The sequence below is a fragment of the Rhinopithecus roxellana genome, chromosome 18 (assembly GCF_007565055.1).
Source record: "Rhinopithecus roxellana isolate Shanxi Qingling chromosome 18, ASM756505v1, whole genome shotgun sequence".
In the NCBI taxonomy this organism is placed as follows: Eukaryota; Metazoa; Chordata; class Mammalia; order Primates; family Cercopithecidae; genus Rhinopithecus; species Rhinopithecus roxellana.
The window spans coordinates 60783173-60808864 of record NC_044566.1 but is presented as its reverse complement, the minus strand read 5'-3'; the positions used below and the strand labels follow the sequence as shown (position 1 = coordinate 60808864).

Genomic DNA, 25692 nt, shown 5'->3' with positions numbered 1-25692 from the left:
CACCCTGGGCGTATCTGTATGCTGCACAAAGTAGAATGCCTTATCTTTTCATTGTTGTTGACGTTGTTTGTTTTTGAGATGGAGTCTCGCTCTTGTTGCCCAGGCTGGAGTGCAATGGCGTGATCTTGGCTCACTGCAACCTCTGCCTCCTGGGTTCAAGCGATTCTCCTGCCTCAGCCTCCTGAGTAGCTAGGATTTCAGGCGCCCTCCACTATGCCCAGCTAACTTTTTGTATTTTTAATAGAGATGGGGTTTCACCATGTTGGCCAGGCTGGTCTGGAACTCCTGACCTTAGGTGATCTGCCTGCCTCTGCCTCCAAAGTGCTGGGATTATGGGCATGAGCCACTGCACCCAGCCCTTATCATTGCATTTATCTTCCTAGGTAGGAACTCCTTGAGAAGAGGCCTCAGTCTTATCACAAAGCTTAGAGCTGGAGAGTACAGAGTCAGTGCTCAGTTTTGGGGGCAACTCTCTGGATGCCAATGGGCAAGTTCCTCAAATTCTCGTCCTTTCCTTTTTGCTGCATGGGAACCAGAAGCCATGAATGTTTACCCCATGAGGATTTCTGAACCCAAATTAAATAAAGCAAGTGAGGCAGCATCATAGTTGAATTACTGAGAATATTAATAAGAAATAGAAATAAAGATTCCAAGGATCAAAGCAGACTGTGGGCAATTATTTTAATTTACTTAGGCATTTGTGTGAACTTCAGTATCTTACACTATAATGCATATTTTATTATTTTATAGCATATACTGAAATAACAATACTTCACAATTAGACCTCCTTTTTTAAAAATACGATTTATCAAAAAGAAGAGGAAAATTTGGCAAATAAATTATATTTACATACGACAAATTGACATTAATATATGACAAATTGAGGAAATGTTATTTTTCTCAGCAGGACTCAAAAACCTTTATTTATTTATTTGAGACAGGGTCTCCCTCTGTCACCCAGGCTGGAGTGCAGTGCCGTGATCACTGCTCACTGCAGCTGTGACCTCCTGGGATCAAGCTATCCTCCCACCTCAGTCTCCCAAGTAGCTAGGACTACAGGTGCACACCACCATGCCCAGTTAACTTTTTATTTTTTGTAAAGAGAGGGTCTCCCTATGTTTCCCAAGCTGGTCTTGAACTCCTACATGCAAGTGATCCTCCCACCTCAGCCTCTGCTGAGGTTACAAACAAGTGCCACTGCACCCAGAAAAAAGCCTTTAAGAAACTTTGCTTTTGCTTTATTAAAAAAAAGTCGGATGACATAAATGTTATCAGAACTCAATATATCTATCAAGTATGCTTCTACATATACAGCAGTATGCACGTGACAAAACAAAATTCAGATATTTTCTTCGGAGGTCCTCAAAATTAAGGTCAAACGTGGAAAATGTCAGTATTAGAAATAGTTGATATTTTCCAAGACATTTATATTTATGTAAAATAATTACATACTTGCATTGCAAATTTTATGATACATACATTTGGAGTATTTTTCATGTAAAAAAGGGATACCTTGCAGATGTTTGCCTAACTTTTTCTCCCTTACTATGTATTTAAAAGATCAATCATTCTATTACTTAAACATATTTTAGTTTAAAATCATTATCAAACTGTTAAACTTTTGTAAGATGGTATTTAATTTCTAGAATAAGTGACACATCTCAATCACCATTTCACAGGTGACACTAGTGGATGGGCGACCATATTTGGCGCAGTCCATGGAAATGCTAACAGTGTGCCCTTAACACAGAAGTGCTGTAAGTGGTTTTGATTCAAAGACAGTATCAGCTTTGTGAAAAACATGATTTGTGATGCACACATTTATATGGGTAATGTGACAAATTCACTTTGGAATTTCCATTTTAGTTCAATGTATTTATTTCACTGGCTAACAGGTCTGTTGTCTGCCTGTGGGATTGGAAAGATAGAAAAAAGAAAACAACCATTTATGCTCTTTTCATGCATTACTCTCTGATTGCCAGAATATATAAGTATTGAATAATTGTGACAAATAGTAAAATTCTTATTCCTTTTAATTATTTTCTTCAAGAAAGATGTTAGGCACTGAGAGGACAACGATGACTAAGACGGAGTTCTAACCCACAAACACCTCACATGTAGCAGGAAAGACAGTTCCTTACAAAAGCAGTGATGATATAATATTATTGCTAAAAGGGAGGAATAATGTTTGCACCAGGGAATGGGGAAGCCCATTGGAAGAAATGATGGCTGTGCTGAGGATGGGGAAAGATTCCCAGAGAGGATAACATTTGAGATGGACTTTGAAGTCCTCGGATGGAGGAAAGCTACGAGGTGACCAGATGAGCAGGGGAGCAAGATCAGCAAAACACTGGGGAAGATGCGCAGCAGGTTGCAGCATGCCTTTTCACAACCATTCTGAGTGCATGAAGTGGAGGGGCAGGAGCTGAGCCTAGAAGGCTGGGGCCAGCCCATGAAAGGTTTTGGTGCACACACTGAAGTGTGGCCTCTATCCTGTAGACAGAATTTTAGGGGGTGTGTGTGTATATGTAGAGACATAGATATATAATTAGATGAATGTACAATTACATACATTAGTATGTATATGTAAATATATATATATAACATATATATATCAAATACGACACTAACAGTATTTTATGTACTTTATAATACCAGTTTATAGTGACCACTTATATACTTTATAATGCACAAGAATATTCTGTATGAAAATTAGAAACAAAAAAAGGATAAAATTAAAAATAAATACAACCGGCCGGGCGCGGTGGCTCAAGCCTGTAATCCCAGCACTTTGGGAGGCCGAGACGGGCGGATCACGAGGTCAGGAGATCGAGACCATCCTGGCTAACACGGTGAAACCCCGTCTCTACTAAAAAATACAAAAAACTAGCCGGGCGACGAGGCGGGCGCCTGTAGTCCCAACTACTCGGGAGGCTGAGACAGGAGAATGGCGTGAACCCGGGAGGCGGAGCTTGCAGTGAGCTGAGAGCCGGCCACTGCACTCCAGCCTTGGTGGCAGAGCAAGACTCCGTCTCAAAAAAAAAAAAAAAATAAATAAATAAATAAATAAATACAACCAAAAGCTCTACTATTTTCTACCTAACCCACAATGAGTCGTCTTGCCCACATCCCATTTTAAAGGTTACTACTGTATACAACAGGCAATCATCATAGTTTTGGGCCTAATGTTTGTTTGGTTTGGTCTTATATTTATTTTATTTTTTAATGAGGAGGAAGAGCACGTGATCAGAAATGTATGTGAGGAAGATTATTTCATTAGAATTGCAGAGAATGAATTAGAGTAGTGAGTCTTAGCCATGGCAACAGTGCCTGCAAAGAACGTCTGACAGGGTCTAGAGACCTTTTTTTTTTTTTTGAGACAGGGTCTCACTCTGTTGCCCAGGATGGAGTGCAGTGATACAATCACAGCTCACTGCAGCCTTGAACCTCCCAGGCTCAAGTGATCCTTCCACCTCAGCTTCCTGAGTAGCTGGGACTACAGACATGCACCACCATACCTGGCTAATTTTCATATTCTTTGTAGAGATGGGGTCTTGCCATGTTGCCCAGGCTGGTCTCAAACTGCTGGGCTCAAGCAATCCACCCGTCTCAGCCTCCCAAAGTGTTGGAATTATAGGCGTGAGCCACCCATGCCCAGCCTGGAGACACTCTTGGTTGTCCTGATGGAGAAGGGTGGGTTGCTGCTGGCATCTAGTGGGTAGAGACCAGGGCTACTGCTGAACATCCTACAATGCAAAGGACAGCCTCCCAGGACAAAGAACGATTTGTCAGTCATGTTCAGATGGAGGAGAAAGAATGATGATAAAAGAGATACTGGATATTATGTTTATTCCAATCCCCAGGAAATGCCATTGAGAAGACTGAGGTAGAGAGAGATGCAAAAGGCGTTTCAGAAAAAGAATCCACAGAGCCTGGGGGCATGATTGGCTTGCAGGTGATGGAGGGTAAACAGTTTAATGCTCACATTTCTGGTTTTGGCGACACACCCAGCTTGACCATATGAAATTATTCTATTGGTAAATAAGTTTCCAATTACAGGTTTTCAATTTAATCATATAAGCACTATTTCAATGGTGGTTATGTCAATAAATATTGATGTAAGCATACGAAAGTTATCTTTAGGAAGTTGAACTAATTAACATATATGTATAGACAACATAAAATATTTTCAAAAATTTATACACTAAAAGCATATTTTACATTAAGTATATACTCAGTAGAAGTTTGTTGGCTTTACTAATAAAATACAGTAAAATTTATTTTTAAAATAACATTTGGATAAAAGTGATCTAAAAGAAGCAGGGCAACTAAAAAGAACTTATAATTACTTTAAAAGAAATAACAAAATAAATTCAAAAATAACTCTCACATTCTTAGCTCTATCAGTACAAATATTCATAGGCTCCGAGGAGAAATCAGACTCCAAAAATACTAACTCTGTCTCTCAAAGTCTCTCTCTCTCTCCTCTGCCCTCTTCTCTCTCTATCACACACACAGACACACACACACACGCACACACAGAGTGATTGTCCTATGGACCAGCTTGGCCTGGCTTCTCCTTAGATTTCTCACTTCTTTACATGCCATTATCTTAGTAACTATGTAAGTCCCTTCAGAGTACATCCTGAATCCTTCTTTCTTCTGAACACTTCAGATAGATAGATCTTTGGTTATCTCAGCTTTGCAGCTTCTCTACAACTTTTATCTTCAACTTTCAACTTCATAGTGATGAAAAACAAAGAACCAAAAGGAAGGAATATCTGGCTGGATGGATTTTAGTAAGGTGCCAGTGTGGTTATGGTAGAACCTGCATCTCAATCTTCTCATGGTTCTTAGGGAAGTTTGAAAGAAGAAAAAAATTGAATCTGATTTTAAACAACAAGCATTTATTGAGCAACTATTTTTTGGTATTCAAACGAACTGACTCAGTCATATCCATTAAGAATTAATCATACTAATGTTTTTCATTGAAGTGAACTTAATCTTGCTTCACTAGATGAGTTTATGCTAGTTAACATTTTGTGAGTTTTTTCTAATCACTTGGTAAATGTCTCCGAAATGACTACTAGAAACTAGAACTGAGATTAACACATTAGTCTACATTTGAGTAGGAGAGAATTCTTATTTACTTTTATTAGGGGCTGAATGAGTTCATTTAACAGATGTAAATTTCATACATTCAATGAAAAGAAAACAGTATCAGTTATTAAAGGCAAAGTCATAATTAAAGAAATGTATTTGTTTGCTAGTGAAATCTTACTCTTTTTGTCCCATTAGTTCTAAAACAGTATCCACAATGCTGTGACTGCAAAGAAACTGAACTGGAGTGTGTAAATGGTGACTTAAAGTCTGTGCCGATGATTTCTAACAATGTGACATTACTGTGAGTAAAACTTAATTATTGGTGATATTTGTCCCTATAGTCACATGAAAACCAAGGAAAAACCCAAGAGTGTTGCGTGTGTATTAGCAAAATAATAGAAACTCTGTTTAAAACTACCAGTCATCAGATAATTCTCCATGCTTCCTATTCAGGGGGAAAAAATGGTTTACACCCTGTATGTTAGATTAGCCTGGATCAGTTAACTCACAAATGTCTGTGGGCCTGGAGTTCTTATTTTCAATTGTTTTCTGATTTATGTATGATTACTATTGTGCTTGTGCTGAAATGTTTTCGTTTTTAAAAAAGGAAGCATGCTTACTTATTCTATGCCATTTTTAACATTGGTAATCTATCCAAGACTGCAAAGATATAAAAGGTCCATGAAGCTAGCAGCTATGTTATATCATGCAAAATTTTCTGTACTTTGCATAAAGTTATTGAAAGCCTCAGGAATTTGCATTCATGTCATCATTTGGGCATGCAAGAGTGGGTTGGGATCTGTGGTTGGTTTTTGGTTTGGTTTGGTTTGTTAATGCACCCAGAGAGTAAAAACAAAGAAGTTAAATCACTGTGGACTTTCCAGTCTGCGATACTAACTAGATACATTTCTCAAATATTCACAAACTACTTTATTTTGCTTTATAAACTTTTCATTCTCCCATAAAAAATTTTTAGTTGTCATGTTCAAATATGGATTAGTATAATGGACATCATCAAATATTCTTTTCCCAAGCATGTGGCTTCTAGGGAAGAGTTGGGTTGGTCATAAAAATCCATAATGAATGAAGTTTGCTTTACATGTTATTTTAGGTCTCTTAAGAAAAACAAAATCCACAGTCTTCCAGATAAAGTTTTCATCAAATACACAAAACTTAAAAAGATGTAAGTAGCCATTAACAGCATATTTGTTTTTAAAAAATCCTTTTGGTGGTGTAAGATGTTTTTGATCTAAAAATAAAATAAAATATCAAGCTTTTTATCTTTATCATTACATTTATGTTTCTAAATGTAATTAAGATTAGAAAATAAAACATTTAAAAGTATGTTATCTTTCCATTTCATAATTTAAAGGAGCTGAACCCATTTTATTTAAGCTTTTTCAGAGAATTAACTTGCAGTCGAGGTAAAACATCTCAACAGGAAAATACACAGTTCCATTATTTTCCTCAAGATATTGGGAAAATGACATTGCACATTCAGGGGCACTTTTTCACTTGAAAAAAAGAGTGACAGCATAAACAAGAACAATCACATCATTTCAAGTACATAATGATAGGGTACAAATATCCCCCAGGGTGTTAGCCGTGAAAACACGGGAGTTGTGCAATCAGTGATATTAACATATCTGAGGAAAGAAAATGCCAATAAATAGGACATGATCAGCAGAGAAGGTATTCTGTGACAAAGAAGGGCCAATATGCTTCCAGAATCATCCAAGAAAGAAAACCGTGAACTGTGAAATACAATCTCTAGAGATGATCTCTCTTGGAGGGTAGGATGCACCATAATTTTCATAAACAATTCCTTTGCTTTGATTCCCTACTAACCAAGCAACCTTAGGATGATGAATTTAATTTCCCAACGTCTTCATTTTAAAGTATTTGAAAAGCTGCATGGCCTAGAGAATAAGAGCATTCCTATAAGTGGGATGGGATGCTTTCTATTCACATTTATAAATCGAGAATATTCAGGTTTATGTATCAGTCATTTGTAAGTTGGATCGGTGTCTGTCAATCCCTCTGTGCCAGTCTCTCTGGGGCGCTGGAGGGGCTACACCTGCTGAGATGATCATTAGACTAGATAACAAAATTAGCAAGACAATGCTGTACACTCTGAAAGCCCCCTTAGCGGTACCATCATCTTTTTGTGTTATCCTTCAGTATCCAGCATAGAGGAGAAAAGTTTCTAGAAATGTGAAATTTGTGAAAATCCAGGAATAAAAATTATCTGAAGCTTTGTTGATACTGGGCACACACATTTGGTTTGAAATACCATCAAGGATTTTGTGTTCCTGAATTTAGGTACAGATTTCCTTATACAAGAAAAGAAGTAGCTAATGGAAGTCCACAAGCTAGAACCTTGTGTGAACATCAACACTCAATCATACCCGGGTTTGACTGTGGCCTCTGTAAAGCCCAGCTGCTCTCAGACCTGTTGCTTCATCCTAAAGTATGTGGGTATGTGGTCATGTCATCGTCACACTAGAGTAGCTATGCATTGACTCTGCATGTCCAGATTCCTCTAGAGAGGAAATTCTAACCACACTCTTCCTAGTCTTCCAATAAATCCCTAAAATCACAACCTGTTCATTAGATGAATCAATATTGTCTTTGCACTGCCTGGATAGTACATGTGGGAGGAAAAATAGCACTAGCAGAAACGAAAGGAAGATATTTTTTGTTTCAGAATTCTTGTTTCATAGCAATTGAAATTCTATTTTCCAGAATTATAGAAGTTTTAAGAATTTCTAGGCCGGGCGCGGTGGCTCAAGCCTGTAATCCCAGCACTTTGGGAGGCCGAGACGGGCGGATCACGAGGTCAGGAGATCGAGACCATCCTGGCTAACACGGTGAAACCCCGTCTCTACTAAAAAAAAAATACAAAAAACTAGCCGGGCGAGGTGGTGGGCGCCTGTAGTCCCAGCTACTCGGGAGGCTGAGGCAGGAGAATGGCGTAAACCCAGGAGGCGGAGCTTGCAGTGAGCTGAGATCTGGCCACTGCACTCCAGCCCAGGCGATAGAGCGAGACTCCGTCTCAAAAAAATAAATAAATAAATAAATAAATAAATAATTTCTAATTAAATCTTTTCATTATACACGAAGTAACTAAAGTCTGCAATGGTTGAATGACTCACCTAAGATCTACAACTAGTAAGTGGAAGACCCAGAATTAGAGCCAATGTCTTTTGATGTCCAAAGTAGTGCTTACTTTACCATAACAAGAAACCTTAAGAGGGAAAGAAATTGTTCTAGCATTCAACTGAATTTCTACCAGCACAGACTGTCCCACCCCATGTAGAATTCCCTTGTTTATGTTTTGCCCCCTAATTTTGGGCAAGCTGACTTCTGGGGAGGGGGCGGGGTCACTAGAGGCTCAAGCAGGAGGGTTAAAATTAGACTTCTCAGGCCACGTCCTTCCTTGGTCTATTAACCCATAACTGTGTTCTATGCCAGTATCTCCCTCTGTGGTCCCAGTCCCTGCTAGCCCACTGAAGAGAATAATATAGAAGCAATTTAATAATTCAGATCCATAATTTTCCAAATGAAAAAAGATAGAGATTAAACTTTATTGCCAAGATTAGCTAGCAATTTCTCCAAGTAAATGTTTAATTCTACTTTATCAGAGAAAACAGGCACCACATCATAACCTGAATATTACCTGATAGGGCTTCTCCCCATGCAAGCTGCTATTTGATCGTTTGCAGGCATTAATTTTCCCAGAGACTAATAGAAAAGAGGTTATGAGACTCTCATCAACAAACATTCATCAAGTGTTTATTATATGAAAGATAAAGCCCCGGGTGATGAAACACAATTGCTTACAGTCATCTACCACTTTTTAAAGTTTACAAAGAATTCCAATATTTGGAATTTTCACCCCCAAAGTCTGTGAGGTGGGGCAGACACCGTTACAGCAGTTTCAGGAATCAGGAAAGCCACTTGGGAAGAGAGGTTGTTTGCCCAAAGTCAGTCAGCTGACAAGTAGTAGAGACTGGCCTCAAACCCAAACCTTCTGACCACGCTCCTTTGGAAGCCCACCCACATAGTCCAGGCTCAGAATGTGTTATTATCAATGAAACCACCCAGTAAGTAAACTTCGATTTGAAAATAACTCAAGTTCTTTATACTCAAATATCCTAGAGCAGCTCATAAGCTCAACAATGCTTTCTTAAATCTCCTTTCCTCCCCATCCCCTTTACCCACATTCCTCAACTCCTCCTGCTCTTTTCCAAACTCCCAGAAAAATAACCCCCAGCAGCAGTCCTACTTCTTGTCCCTCCTGTCCATCTACTCTTACCTTCTTCTTCCCAATCCTCATACAAATGACCCAAATAACAAATGTGGCAAATACCAAACCATCCCCAGGAAAGGATGTCAGGGGGAGGAAGAAACCAGATGGGCCTCAGTCAGAACTCTTGGTATCCGGTAGAAGGAGAGCAGCAGCTAGCAAGATCCACATATTCATTTACTCCTGTGATGAATATTGATTGACACCTACAAGGTGCTAGGCACCAAGGATACAGCATGAACGACACCGATGAAAAGCCACAGATGAAATTAAGCTCCACAAGCTTAATTTCCAATCAAGAAAGATAGTCAAGAAACAAAGTTTAAAATATACAATTTGTTAGGTGGTGGTGAGGGCTAAAAATAAACCAGAAAGAGGATTAGAAGGTGCTGGGGATATGGAATTTCCAACAATTCACTAATAACTTTGTCCACATTACCATTGCTCAAGGTGCCTCTAAAGCTCCCCAAGAGACTGCTCAGAACACATCTAATCAGTCTTCTACATACGTCTACAGATATTTAAGACTAGCTGTCATCACCCTCCACCACACCACAAACCTCTTCCCTAAGTATCCTCAGTTCCTTAAATTCCTCCCCAAAGGACATAGTTTCAAATCTTTTCATCATTCTGGTCACAATAATCTGCATATGTTTGCCTACATTTGTCTTCACGGGTGACATCTAGAATAAATACACTGTTATCACTGTAACATGACTGAGGCAAACGGGGAAGAACTCGCATCCCTTTCCATCTGCACTCTATATGCCCTATGACTATATTGCTCTTTTGATGATTTCTTGATACTCTCAACTCCTACTGATCTATAATGTCTAATCCCATGCCACATGTGTTGCTGCTAAGTGATGTGTGTGCTACATCCTGTACTCATGCACTTAGTATTTGAGAGGTAGTTGTGGGTGCTTAAATATATCCCTAGGCAGTTTCATCCTGTTAGAGTCAGTTTTTCTTACCCGAGAGTGAAGGTCTTTTTGTGTTTTCCATCATAGTCACTACTCCTCTCATAATTATGTCATCTGCAAATAAGATCAACTACGTTCACCCAGGTCATGGAGTAAAATATTGAAGAGAACAGCACCAAACTATGTTTCTATATTCCTTCATCACCATCCTTCAGATAAGAATATGTATCATTCTTTCTTTTGTCCAGAAAAAATTATAAAACTGCTTGATCAGTGCCCAGCAGACATGTAACAATGTTTATCACATAGTTTTGCACAGTCTTTCAAAGAAGAAAATGAAGTTGGTCTACCACGTGGTTTCTTGTGAACTGTCCTGGCCACTTTCTCTTTGAGGCATAGACAAAGCAGCATCATATTCACCTGTTCTATAATCTTCCCAGGACCAGCATTGAGCTCATCCAACCACAGCTTGTGAAACCAACTTCTTACCTTTTTGAGAACTTAAGACTACATTTGCCATCTTTTACTTTCCAGCTGCTCATCCTTTCTCTGGATCCCTCAGCAATTGACCATAATTTGATGTTCTAATTTTTTGGCATTTCTCAATTTCTGGGAGAAAATTTCCAAACTAGAGGGTTTTAATTAATTTTGGTTAACACCTTCTACCATCTTGGGCTTTCACTGAGCTGCCTGCCATATAGCCTTTCCATTTCTTCAATCCTGAGACCATCTTCTTTGATCCAGAAGACAGGAACAAAGTAGGAGTTGAGAAATAAGCAGTTGTTCCTTTTATATTATCTCACAACATTATAAAACAGGTTCCAGGAGGCAAACTGAGACTTTCCTTAACACTTTCTTGCTTCTACAATAAAACTAGATACACATTTTTATTGCCACAGTATTCTCTACTGTTTGAGTTTTGCACTTGACTCGAGTCAACTATAATTCTATTTTCAAGAAGCCCTCACTTTCCCTCTTGAAGGAACAACTCTCTGACCACCATATGCTCCTCATGGGCTGGACAGCCCTCCTGGTTCTCTCTTAGTCTATTGAGACCTGTGTCGTAGCATACATGGTAAGAAACCCACAAGGATTAACGAGTATTTGCTGAGTGAACGATGGGTAGGACTAACATGTAGAACTAAAGAGAAGGTGGGGAGCATCTTCACCAGGGAGAAGAAAGAAATATAAGTAGAAATGTCCAAAGGATGTTGAGAAGAGAGTGAACAGGCAGTTTGCCTAAAGGAAAGGCATCCCCACAGGAGATGCTGGAGCATATGCCGGAGAGGTCACTGAATCATGATTGTATGCCAGCTAAGACATCTGAATTTTATTGTTTCAGCAGAGAACAGACATGCACAAATATGTTTTAGACTGTACTGAGCTAATAAAGTTAATCTGCATATTTAACAGATTATATTCTATGACAGGGGTATCCCCAGACCCTGAACCACGGACGGGTACCAGTCTGTGGCGTGTTAGGAACTGGGCTGCACAGCAGGAGGTGAGTGGTGGGCGAGCAAGCGAAGCTGAGCTCTGCCTCCTCCTGTCACATCGGCAGTGGCATTAGATTCTCACAGGAGTGTGAACACTATTGTGAACTGCACATGCAAGGGATCTAGGTTGTACACTCTTTAAGAGAATCTAATGATAAATGTAATGCAATTGAATCATCCTGAAACCATAACCCCTCCCCATCCATAGAAAAATTGGCCAGGCACGGTGGCTTATACCTATAATCCCAGCACTTTGAGAGGCTGAGGCAGGTGGATCAGTTGAGGTCAGAAGTTTGAGACCAGCCTGGCCAACATGGTGAACGTCTCTACTAAAAATACAACAAAAACATTAGCTGGGCCTGGTGGGGTGTGTCTGTAGTCCCAGCTACTCAAGAGGGTGAGGCAGGAGAACTGCTTGAACCCAAAAAGTCCAAACTGCAGTGAGCCAAGATCTCATCACAGCACTCCAGCCTGGGTGACAGTGCATAATTCTGTCTTAAAAGCAAAAAAACAAAACAAAAAACAAACAAACAAAAAAAAAAAAAAAAAGAAAAAGAAAAAGAAAAATTGTCTTCTACAAAACCGGTCCCTGGTGCCAGAAAGGTTGGGGACTGTTGTCCTGCGAGATCACCAAATTTAATGTCAAGGCAGTCTCCTGTCTGGAATACTCTGAATATTCACAGTGGAGTTGAGGTCATTTAGGCATCCAAAAAAAAAAAAAAGAAAAAAACCAAATTCCTAAATCAAAATTAAATCTTAATTGCCAGATGAATAAGTGTTGCTTAACTGATCTGAATGCTTTTACTATTGATCAGTTTATTCATTTTAATAATCTTTTAAAATGTCAGGCCTTTCTAAATTGTGGGTGGATGCAGTTTCAAATGACCTTTCAGAGAAATAAAATACAATTTGTGGGATTGACTATAATACTTTATCACTGCTACCATGGAAACAAACAGCAGTTCTCCTTCTTATTGTAACAAAAACCTTTTATAAATTAGGAATTCCTTCTTAATCTGGGTTCTTGTTAAATACAATCACTGGCAACAAAATGAAATCCAAGGTGTCTGCCTGGCTCTTGAATATAAAATGGCACATTCAAAAATAGCCTATAAACATGCATGTCATTAAAGCATTTATTTGCTTTAGTTTCGGGTACATAAATTCCTGGCATTTCTGCTTGAAAAGTCCTGACAGCTGAAACAGCAGCAATTCATGAACCTGTAAGTTATTCTTAGAAAAGGCATTCAGTGTAAAGTATATTAAATGGGCTCATATCTCAGCTCTGAATAAAAAGAGGGCACCACTTGCCAAGTTGTCATGTTTCCAGATATCCCCTCACATTCTTTAAGCTACTATTCTGTAAAAAAGACAGCAGAGGCTAGAGGATGGAGTTCAAGTTCAGCAGCCTAAGTCTGAGACATGGAATGTGGGAGGGACTACAGTTCTCTATGGGGTGGCAGCCAGCCAACTAAATAGAAAACTAGAAGCTCTTCAGTATGTGAGAGTTTGAGTTTTAAGTGATGTCAGTGAAGGGAGATAGGTTGTACACATCAGATGAGTTGTGTGGATCATTGGTTTTACTCTTTCTTTCCCTTGACTTACAAGACAAAAGCATAAGGTCAAATTCACAATTTGCAACTGCACTCATCTCTTCAAGATGTGACAACATGTAGGTAAAATATACATTCCATTTTTGAATTTATCATCCTGAATAAAATGTAAATAGCATTAGTTAAGTAGTGAATTGTATATTTAAGAGAAACTTCAATATACCTACAATAGAGCATTTTGCTCTTTTTCTATTTTCATTTGCTACTGTAGCATAATTCATCATATTAACTTTCATTGCATCAGTCTCAAGGCTCTGAAAATGCTAAAACAGATATTGATCTGTGTGAGTTCATCCTGTTCATAGCAGAATCTTAAACCAAAAGCAGAATTTATGCTGCTCTGTGAAGCATCTCCCCACAGATATGGTACAGGGAATGGGGGTTAAGATGGCACAAGGTCACACTGGGTTTCAAGTTTACTTTGCAGGATTGAAATTGATGCTCTGCATATCACCACAGACGTAATGCTCTGTAGTGCCAACCCTTTGCACATGGAGGAACACAAGGAAAATGACAATATTTGTAAAGTACTTGGGGTGAAAGATTGTGTTTGTTGATAGCTGGAAGCCCGCCCTGGCTTTTTTTTTTTTTTTTTTTTTTTTCCTTTCTAATAACCTTTATTTACTTTCATTTTCTTTTTTTTAATTGAAGTTAAATGTATATAATTTACTATCTTTACCATTTTTAAGTGTACAATTTAATGGTAGTAATTATTCATTTGTCCCCCTTCATCTCCCCTCTTCCTGGCCTCTGGTAACCACTCTGATCTTGGCTTTATCTGGCTCTCTTGAGGTCTGAGAGAGTCATTATCCTGGTACTCTTTTTTTCTTTCCTTTTTTTTTTGAGACGGAGTCTCACTCTGTGGCCCAGGCTAGAGTGCAACAGCGCGATCTCGGCTCACTGCAAGCTCCGCCTCCCAGGTTCACGCCATTCTCCTGCCTCAGCCTCCCAAGTAGCTGGGACTACAGGCGCCCGCCACCACGCCTGGCTAGTTTTTTTGTATTTTTTAGTAGAGACGGGGTTTCACCATGTTAACCAGGATGGTCTCGATCTCCTGACCTTGTGATCCGCCCGCCTCGGCCTCCCAAAGTGCTGGGATTACAGGCTTGAGCCACTGCGCCCAGCCATCCATGCACTCTTATAACACAATCGTGACTCAGAGGCAAAGGCTGGGAGCTCTGCTAGGAAATAATTATGGTATAATAAAATTCACAGTTTAGCCAGATGTCAAATGAGCATGTGATCTACAAATAGTTTTGCAGTAGACTATCATAGCAATGAAACAGCATTGTGTAATAGTTTAGGAAGCAATTCAAACCAAAATAAGAGAAACGGAAGCCATTTAAAAGACTATGTAACAATTTGTTACTATTAGTGTAGGTATTGCCTGACCCTGAGAGCCTTCAGAGAATAGGAATTCAGAGCTAACTTCCCATTGTACAATGAAGACAGCAAATGGAAATTATTTACTTAGATACTCCTGACAGTGCAATTACGGAATCAATACTGTATTGTTAAGTTGCTTCAGAGGTTAAGGCAGTCCTGATCCTGTGACTTGAAATTGGCATGCTTGCCCTGGTTCAACTACTGATGTCCTTTGATATTCTGAGTACCTAACTTGCCTTATCCTTCTCACTTTGCATCATGAAATAGAAAAGAATTAAAACTTGCCTTCTCCTTTATTCACGGGAATAGAATAAAGATAAATGGGGAGTTAAAGGTGCATCTCTGTGCACAAAGAGGAAGAAAGTTCAGCAGTGAGAGGCTGGCTAGTCTCACATGGCCAGAAACTCCTGCCCGTCAGAACAGGATGGTCACGGTAGTTCCAGTTTGCCAAAACAAGACTAGATCCTTCCGCAGACACATCACACTGGAGTTCAGTGGCATGAATCAGAAATGCCTCAATCTCATTGCACGAGTACTATGAGAAAAGCATTGGCTAGTTCATAGCCATTTCTCACTGACAACATCTGCCCAACATAAGAATAGGACATTGTACTTTGTAAGGCAATTTCATAGTTGTCTTCAGGTAAAGAAAGTGGAGAACATTTTCAACAACCTAATATAGTCCATAAACCATAATCACCTGACTCTCCTATCTTATTCCTACCAGATTTCTTCAGCGTAATTGCATTAGACACATATCCAGGAAAGCATTTTTGGGATTATATAATCTACAAATATTGTGAGTAACTTCTTTCTCATATTGTAGGTATAATTTTAAGTAAAGACTAAAAGGATAGAATGGTACTTTTTCAAGGCTCAACTTGATCGTAGGGAAATGGGAGGAATAGGTTATCACAAAGTACTTAGATTAGTTATTACACTGGAAGAATTATTAAAAGATTCCTACCTTTACCAGAAGACATATAAAGGTTCTCCTTAAGTTGTCTTCTCTAGCTTGGGTCACTTCCGCAATATTTTAGCATTTTATTTCTTTTCTAACTCTTGATAACTTGCTATGTATTTTCTCAAAATGCTAGTCTACTAAGGATGTCACCAAAAAGAACAAAAGCAAAAATTGCCCCACATACTTAGTTATTATACCCTTACAATCTAACATGATGTAATATCCCAAAATATTTTAGGACCACTTTCTCTGCCCCGGCCCTGGTGTTGCACACACTGGGCTTGTGGTTATCTGTACCTTCTGGATACCCCTTGAATTTGCCCCCTCTGCTCATTCAGCTGAGTGCTTTCAGACGCATATGTCCCATTCATAATCATCATCAGTGGCTCCTATTCTAATTATATGTGACTAAAATGGGGTGTTGAGTTTGCCTAATTAACTGACCCATGCTCTTTGTAGATATCTCAACCACAACCGCATCACAACTCTCAGACCTGGAATATTCAAAGACTTACATCAGCTAACTTGGCTGTAAGTACTCTAATTCTTCTTTCTTCATAAAGGATCCTAGTCTTGATGATATACAACAGTGCTCATATCGTTTCCACTGTTTGACATATCTTATTTTTATACTTACTTTTCTGATTATCATATAATCTGCAGAACTTTACCCAGGCAATTCAATGCCATGTCAAGTAGTGGTTATGTGAAAAGGAAGCTGGCCAAGCTTCTTCAGGAGGCCTTCTGAGCTCTGCAGTAGGCTTGCTAAGCCATCCATCCATCCAGTGCTCACCAAGAGCAGGAATCCTCAACCTCAGGACTACTGATATTTTTGCTCACTTAATGCTTGTTTTGGGGAAGGGTAGGGTGGAAGGTCAGAGTATGTCCTGTGCATTTTAGGATGCTAAGCACCATCTGTGGCCTCTACCCACTAGATGCCTGTAGTATACCCCTTCTCCCAAGAGTTGTGATAACTAAAAATGTTTCCAGACATCGCTGAATGTCCCTTGGGAGGAAAAATTGACCTCTGCTGACAACCACTGTATTGAAAAGTAAGCAAGTTAAGAACTTGTTCTGCTTTCCAGAGCATTCAGAGAGAAGTCTGAAAACATGATAGCTTGTGGTATTTCACCACTTTTCAGACTTAGCCACCAGCTCCATTCCAAGAAACCTCACGTCAGATGTCTGTGCTTTCACCAGGAAAATACACAAGGGGCGGTTAGAAGGCTTTCTGTATTGTTTGCCCATTTTCTGCAGGTTGGCCTGGTCTAGTGGAAAAAGCCAGGGCCTCAGCTTCATCCAGGCTCTTCTATGTGCCTTGCCCTTAGTCCCATGCTTAGTCTTCCAGGCAACTTTTTCTTTTGTCTTTTCTTTTCTTTTCTCTCTTTCTCTCTCTCTTTCTTTCTCACTCTTAGCCCCATGCTTAGTCTTCCAGGCCGGCCTGCCTTGCTTTCTTCCTTCCTTCCTTCCTTCCCTTCCTTCCTTCCTTCCTTCCTTCTCCTTCCTTCCTTCCTTCCTTCCTTCCTTCCTTCCTTCCTTCCTTCCTTCCTTCCTTCCTTCCTTCCCTTCCTTCCTTCCTTCCTTCCTTCCTTCCTTCCTTCCTTCCTTCCTTCCTTCCTTCCTTCCTTCCTTCCCTTCCTTCCTTCCTTCCTTCCCTTCCCTTCCTTCCTTCCTTCCTTCCTTCCTTCCTTCTTTCCTTCCTTCCTTCCTTCTTTCCTTCTGTTTTTTTTTTTTTTTTTTTTTGAGACAAGGTGTCACTCTGTCATGCAGGCTGGAGTGCACTGGTACAATCTTGACTCACTGCAGCCTCAATATCCAGGACTCAAGCAACCCTCCCACCTCAGCCTCCCGAGTAGTTGGAACTACACGTGTGAGCCACTATACCCAGCTAATGTTTTGTATTTTTAGTAGAGACGGGGTGGGTCTCACCTTGTTGCCCAGGATGGTCTCCAAATCCTGAGCTCAAGCGATCTGCCTGCCTCATACTCTCAGTGTTAAGATTACAGGCATGAACCACCGTGCCCAGCCCAGGCAACTTTCTTAATTTTCCTAGACCTCTTTATTTTCGTCTGTAAACTATAATTCCTTTTCAAGAGGGATGTTGTGAGGATTATATCACATAACAGTTCCACAGGCAAAGCTCCTGGCATATAGTCGGTGCTCAATGTGGCTCCCTTCTCCCAATCCTGCCCTCACCAGCCACTGCAAGTAAGAGGAAACACAACCTGGTTTCACAGGCAACAAGAGGAATAGAGGCCTATTTCCCCTTACTCTAATTTCTTCTACAAAATATAGTTTAAAACAGTGGTTTGAATATGCAAATAGTTTCACTCTTTCAACCAGAAAGCTCCTTATGGATAGCATGACATCCATCCATTGATTTATACACACCTTATTTAATACATCAGTTTAACACCATGAGACCAAAGAACCCTCTGTGATTTCCTAAAAATTATATTTTCATTCATCCTTCAGCTCAGTCAATCAGTAGGTTAGAACATTTATGGGGCCAAATGCATTCAATACATGGAGTTTGTGCCAGACCCAGGTACCCAGAGTCGACAGATACAACCTGGGTCGTTAAGTCCAGCAGGAGGTGGAGGCAGCAGGGAGAAAGCAAAACAATCAGGATCCACCTTGATAAGTGGGATGGAAGCTGTAGGAATTTGGAGGAAACAGTTGCTCCAACCACAGAGGGAAGGAAAAGCTCTCAGGGAAGGGACAGGTGAGCCAAGTATGGAAGCACACAAAGGAGTAAGCCAGGTGTTGAGGGGAGGCAGGTTTTATTTCACAAATGTCTCTAATATTGGAAATGTTTCTTGATACATTTTATCAGAATTCTAGATGACAATCCAATAACCAGAATTTCACAGCGCTTGTTTACGGGATTAAATTCCTTGTTTTTCCTGTAAGTATTCATCAACCTTTCAGTATGTCTATCGATACATTGCAATGACATCTAGCACTAGCTTACAAAAAGAACTTTTAACAAAATCAAGCCCACAAAAATTTTTATTAGTCAAAACTTCTCCTGTGTTTCCAGCCACAGTTATTGTTAATATAACACTTTCTAGCCATAGCTCAAAGGGAAGAGCTGACCAGATTACGATGAATATTTTAAGCCTACTAGTTGATTTTTCTATCCCCTTTAATTTCCTTTAGTACTAAGGCACGTTTTTATCTGCAGTGGTTGACCAAAGGTAGTATTAATTTTCATATCCTAACTACTTTTATATTTTCTTAGAATCTCCCAGGAGTTCATTTCCAACTCCACTTTTAATGGAGGAAAATGTGCCTTTGCCCAGCAAGACTCACTGAAACTTTCAAAATCTTTGTCCTACCGAGAGAGCTGTTCTCACAATAATATTTTCACTGTTTATTAATACACTGGAATGATTTATCAGCAGGGGATTATTATGTTCCTTTACAACTGATCATATAACATCATTATTTTTCCATTTGTCAAAAGGAATCACAATATCATAAATTAATCGTGCAGCTTAACATGCTCATGAGTTGTTTTCTTTCCCCAAATTCCCCCTACTGTCACTTCTCCAATTTAATGCAGTTTCCAATGTGGCCCTTTAATATTATAAATGATTAATGATGCCCTTAAGAAGAAACTTTGGATGTATAGCACTGAAATTTACAACCTGAAGTTTACAAGGAAAATTACCATGAACTTCAAAATTATTACCCAATATATACTTTTGTCTCATCTCATAAAATTAAACTGTGTAACATCTGTTCCTAGGATATGTATCATACTTATGCATTCATAGTTTCTTTGACAACATCTGCTCCCTAATCTTTGCCATACACATATTTTAAAGACCATTTTGAAATAGTTATATATGTTCTTCACCATAAGATATTAATTTTAGCATGCAAGTTTTGAAATTTTAAAATAATAAAAAGACTGTCCTAAAAGTGTCATATCATTTTATTTCTAATTAATATTTTCTTTGTGTAAAGGTCTATGGTTAATAACTACTTAGAAGCTCTTCCCAAGCAGATGTGTGCCCAAATGCCCCAACTCAACTGGGTGTGAGTATTTATTTAGGAATTAATTTGTTTGCCCTGATTAAGGAAACCAGCCATAAAGTTAATTCAAGGTTACCTAGGAAGTCCACCTATAATTTCTCTCCCAAACCAAAATCTGATCATATTACCTTCCCAGTTTCAAAATTATTTGAGGGTTCCCAAAGGGTGAGGGTAAAGTTTGACCTTCCCTTTGAGCATCCAAGACCCTCATTCTCCATTCCTTACCCCATCCAGATGCTGTCCCTGACCCTCCTATGCATGTATCAAACTACTGCTCCTACAGTCAATTCCCTAAGCATATTGCTCCTTGGACTTAAAAAGTCTTGCTTCCTTATTCTCTTGGATAAGTTAAACATTTCCTTCAAAAGACAACTTAAACATCACCTCCAGGAAGCCATTTCTGACACACAAACCAGTTTTAGCAGCTGCCTATGTGCTCCCACCCATTGCATCATGTACAAAACTCCACCACACAGACCATTTTCTACACCTCATCCCTATCTCAGGGTACTACCACCATATAGTCATTGAGTTTATGTCTTTTTTTTTTTTTTTTGAGATGGAGTCTCACTCTGTTACCTAGGCTGGAGTGCAGTGGTGTGATCTCAGCTCACTGCAAGCTCTGTCTCCTGGGAACAAGTGATTCTCCTGCCCCAGCCTCCCAGGTAGCTGGGATTACAGGCATGCACCACAAGGCCTGGCTAATTTTTATGTTTTTAGTAGAGATGGGGTTTCACCATATTGGCCAGGCTGATCTTCAACCCCTGACCTCAGGTGATCCACCCGCCTCGGTGCTTATGTCTTCTGTACTGTTCCATAAATTCTGGGAAGGCAGAAACCTATCATATGATTTCCTACCCCAGCATCAGGACAACGACAAGCACATAATAGGCGCTCAATAAGCCTTTGTTAGGATGGATGTACTAAACCATTTCTACTCCTTGTTAGCTTTTAACCAATACCTGTTTAAAACATTCTTTTAATTTACATCATAGCTTCACCACCATTACCCACCATTCCCTGCCACATACACCTTCACGGTCTTCTGCAGCAACCAGGATTGTCATGTCCATTGCTTTTCTGTTCTGTGAAAATGCTGATGGTACCACTGCTGGAACTCTTCTCAGTCAAATCATGGAACTCAAGACCCATAAGATGATAAAGTTTTAGTACTTCAGCTTTTGATCCTATCTGAACTAACTTCAAAATCTCTTGTTACAATACTATTAGGTAGTGTTGTGTTTATTTTCTGATATTTATTTTTATGTATTTATTTAAATATATGCTGTCAAAAGGCTTCTAAAACAATAGAGGTCTCACATAAGTGTGCCACTATTAAAAATGGGAATAATGACCTGAACAGCATGAGAATAAGAACAGGTGAAAAGAAATACTTAGAAACTAAACACGTGCATATACACAATGGGAGACACACAGGAAAGAGTAAAAGTAGCAGACAAATATCAGGGGCTTAGCGTGCTCTCCCTCCCCAAAAGGGGCATCAGTCAGCAGGAGGTGAGGAACCAGCCTCAGAGCTCAGGGTTCCTGAGACACTCATTTTCACAATGGGCTTCCACAAACAGGTGGGAAAAAATAGACACGCAATAAAAATACATAGGTAGCAAGACGGCCTGATTGCAACTGATAGCCTTTCAACACAGAGGGTAGGAAGCTGAGAGCCAGACAGGAAGAAAGGCCAGACAGGAGAAAACCTGTTCTGGGGAGGGTTTTCCTCTTCACTTACTTGCTATCAAGTTGGACAATTGCTCCCACAACCCCAAAGTGTCCTACTTCTGAGATCATGAAAAACATTTTTTCCATTCTATTTCACAATATTTGGATTTTTAGGAGAGTACGGTGTTTGTTATTTTTAATCATAGTATATTGTGTGAAAAAATGTACATCTCAAGTTCCTATACAAATCTCCAAGATAGTTTTAAAATGGGATTTTCTTAAAATGACAAAGGGATTGGTGATTTTAGTGTGACTATGAGAAAAGTTCAGAAGCAGAAAAATAGCTATTGCCATATTTGGGGAAGACTGTAAGAAGCTGACTATGAAGAGAAATCAGGAGACTTGGCAGAAAAATGGGCTGTTTCTTAGTCCTCTGCATTGCTTGAAGCAGGAATATCAGAGTGTTCCGAAGGGCGCTGTCCGAGTATGTGGGATGCCACTGACCTGTAGAATTACCTGGCAGAATGGAAGCTCCCCAGCAGTGCTTATCAAACGTCAGCACAAATCGTAAACAACGAGTGGACATGCTGAGACACAGATGGCTGGACTTCAGTGCTAGAGTTTCTGATTCAGTCGGTCTAGGGCAAGAATCTGCATTTCTAGCAAGTTCCAGGCAGCGCTGAGGCTGCGTCCATGCCATTTTGAGCAGCGTTGCCCTTGGCATTAGCGTCCTTGAGGAATCACAGAAAGAGCCTGCACTTTGGCATCACACAGATAAGGATTCCCATCCTGACTCTGGTGTTCAGTATGTACAGGATAACTTTGGCCCGAGATTCTCCTTCAGCAAAACAGAGACAGAAACGTCTACCTGATGTTGGAGGGAATGTGAGGATGTAATGATCAATGACGCCACAGACATGGTAGTTAAGTGTCTAGGCTTTAGATTCTGACAGATCTGGGCTGGGTCATTTCTACCACTTACTAGCTGAGTGACCAGAAGGAAAGTAAATCACCAAGAGCCTCGGATTTCTCTTATGTTAAATGGGGGGTAATAACAGCAATTTGGCAGGAGTGCTGTGTGATGCATGTAGAACAGCACCTGGCACCATAAAAGCCCAATCAATGGTAGTTTATGATGGGTTGGGCAATATTATAATTAATAGCATAGTGTTCAGCACAGAAAGACACTAAATGTTAGGCTGCCCTTTCCTCAATTTTATTAACATTAGTTGGAAGGGGGAAAGAAGCATAATATTAGTTATGCTTGTAATATTAGTACTAACCTTGCAATACTACAATAGTAGTACTAACCTTGCAATAGTTAGGAGGAAAGCATAGTAACAACTAGAATGAAGTAAAAATAAACTTGAGAACTGTTTTAAAAAGTATCTCTAAGCAAATGATTTGTACAAAAAAAAAAATTAAAAATATCTTTCCTCCATGACTTCCAGGGATTTGGAAGGCAATCGAATAAAGTATCTCACAAATTCTACGTTTCTGTCGTGCAATTCGCTCACAGTGCTGTAAGTATACAATGGACTTCACTAAATGAGGGGAAACCCTATATATTTGGAAGTTAAAAAGAAAACATTGACAAAGAATTTTAAAGTAGCATTTTGTTTACAGCCTTGGTCTGACACTGCAGTGCTAGAAAATGCACACACCGATTTATTGATTTGGATGTTGGGGCTGAGCCTCAAGTTAAGGTGCCCACCCTTTAGGGACATCATGTGCCTTCCTTATTTCTGTGCACCTTCTCAGCTGAACTGGGACCTGAAAGTTCCAGTTTCCTAACCCCGTGGTCACCAAGGAAGGGAAATAATGTATGTGAAAGTGGTTAGCTGTACAATGATTAGCCAATGACTCTTAGCATTTGATGTCTTTCTCCCTAAAGAAAAAAAAAATCATAATTTCATCTAAAAGGAAAAACATCGAATGCATTCTGATTGGCCAAAGATTCTGCCTCATGATTCTGATCGCTGTTTCTGTTTTTATGGGGGCAGGAAGGCAGATGGTTTGGTCAATCAGTGCATTCATGCTGGAAAGCTTTGAAACATGAGTGTTTTGGTTTTGTTTTAATGATAGTTTTCCACATTTAGTAAGCACTTAGTAATGTTTGTTGATTGGATGGCTGATTGGAAAAAAGAATGGAAAAGGAATATTAAAAGAGACATTTTCTAAAATAATTAGATCCAAACAAAGTGCAGCTTTCTAGACCGCACTCAGGACCTCAAATTGCTCGTGACAGCACTTCCTGAAGAGAACATGGGGATGTCCACGGTGAGAAAGTCCCGCCTTAGGTTCCACTCTAAAAGACCCTTCCCTTGAAGACTTCAAGGGAAGCTTATAAAATTCTGCCTGGATCAGTGGCCTCTCCCAATGAGAACTGATTACTACAGCAGACGCAAACCCACATGCTGATTCTCGCCATGTCTTACAGGTTTCTGCCTAGAAATCAAATTGGTTTTGTTCCAGAGAAGACATTTTCTTCATTAAAAAATTTAGGAGAACTGTAAGTAGCGTCGTCTACTAGGAAAATATGATTGCTTCTTCCGAGATTATAAATTTAAATGACTAGTGAGACTGCTTTGCCACTAGTAGCAATCAAAATCCTGTAGACTATTGGATATTAAAAATCAATTAAGAAAACCAACATTATCCTGAAGTCCAAAGCACATTCAAATCAGACAGTGGGCTTAATACGGATTTAGCCTAACGTAGTTACTCTACTTGTTTTCTTTGGGTGATTTCTTACTTACGTGTGTTTGGGACTAAATGAGTTTTCCATGGCTTCTTAAACACAGGGATCATTTCTTTCTACTGGCTGGAGTATAGTTAATTCCCAATAAATGTGTGATAATAAATAACTGACTAAGTGAAATAATATTAATTTGTTATAACTGAACAAAGGAACAAAGATGCTTACTACTCCTTGAGAAATTATGACTTATATAGCAGGTGAAGCAAATCCCAATGTTGAGAATGAGGGTTAGGCTCACTGAAAAAATATTCAGGGAGCTCATGTGAATTTTTTCTGTTCAAATATTTGTTTTATGGACCTAAGCCTTTTAAAATCATTTATCTTGCTATTAAGTCATTGCTCCCCACATAATTGTGTATCAATGGAAGTTAAAATTAAGTCTGTTACATTACACATAGCAGTGATTAGGATAGAAAACTCACGTTTCTGATTGAGGCCTTAAAATGGAAATTAATTTCTGAATTAACCTCTCCCCATTCTTTACACACTATTTTGAAATCCAGAAAGGATTAGAGAAAATAACTCAATGGGAGTAATCTAAAAAATAACTCATGAATCATTAAGGTAATTCAATGTAATTAATGAGCATCAAATCCACACATATTTATGAAGTGCCTGGTATGTGCAAGGTACTGCATTAGAACTGAAATAACTGAAAGTATAGTCATTTTATGGCAAAAATGTAAAGGCAGCTCACTTGGAAAAGACTTCCTCCCAGAGCATTCCTGCCCAGGCTGTGGAGGGTGACTGTGGACTTGGGTTGCACGGTGGGGTGGAGGAATAACCCAGTACAAACAGAGGGGTTTTTTGGTTTGTTTGTTTGTTTGTTTTGTTTTGTTTTGAGATGGAGTTTTTTGCTCTTGTCGCCTAGGCTGGAGTGCAATAGTGCGATCTCCACTCACTGCAACCTCTGCCTCGTGGGTTCAAGTGATCCTCCTGCCTCAGCCTCCTGAGTAGCTGAGATTCCAGGCACCCGCCACCACGCCCGGCTAATTTTTTATTTTTTATTTTTGTATTTTTAGTAAAGACAGGGTTTCACCATGTTGGCCAGGCTGGTCTTGAACTCCTAGCCTCAAGTGATCCACCTGCCTCGGCCTCCCAAACTGCTAGGATTACAAGCATGAGCCACCATGCCTGACCCAGAGGGGTATTTTATATATAAACTTAAGGAAACAGTGGTACAGAGCTCATATTTTTAAACTTTTTCTAACCCTCTTCTCATCCTACATATAGGCAAAGGCACAGCAAAAATAAGAGCCCACTTAAGAGATGCCAGCTTGCTATTAAGATCTATAGCGATCCATTGCAATTCACTTAGCCTCAGAAAGCTAAAAGAAATTCAGAAGCTGGTAGGCTTAACTTGAACAAGGCATTCATATGTCTTGAGTTTACAAATGTTAAATAATTTTACTGTGCCTT

General features: G+C 39.5%; 1 protein-coding gene and 1 long non-coding RNA gene across 3 annotated transcripts in view; one reads left to right on the top strand and one right to left on the bottom strand.

Annotated features, from left to right (window-relative positions):
* LOC115894576 overlaps positions 1-25692 on the bottom strand; it is a 160747-nt gene that overhangs the window by 68672 nt on the left and 66383 nt on the right. The gene's annotated exons all lie outside the window — the stretch shown is intronic.
* RXFP2 (relaxin family peptide receptor 2) overlaps positions 1-25692 on the top strand; it is a 73058-nt gene that overhangs the window by 22165 nt on the left and 25201 nt on the right. The window contains exons 3-11 of one of the 2 annotated variants that reach the window (XM_010367070.2): positions 1680-1757; positions 5299-5404; positions 6215-6286; positions 15558-15629; positions 16254-16325; positions 18631-18702; positions 19770-19841; positions 22964-23035; positions 23953-24024. In XM_010367070.2, the coding sequence (XP_010365372.1) occupies positions 1680-1757; positions 5299-5404; positions 6215-6286; positions 15558-15629; positions 16254-16325; positions 18631-18702; positions 19770-19841; positions 22964-23035; positions 23953-24024 (688 nt within the window). The remainder of the gene's footprint in view (positions 1-1679; positions 1758-5298; positions 5405-6214; positions 6287-15557; positions 15630-16253; positions 16326-18630; positions 18703-19769; positions 19842-22963; positions 23036-23952; positions 24025-25692) is intronic. The other variant, XM_010367071.1, reaches the window with a different exon arrangement.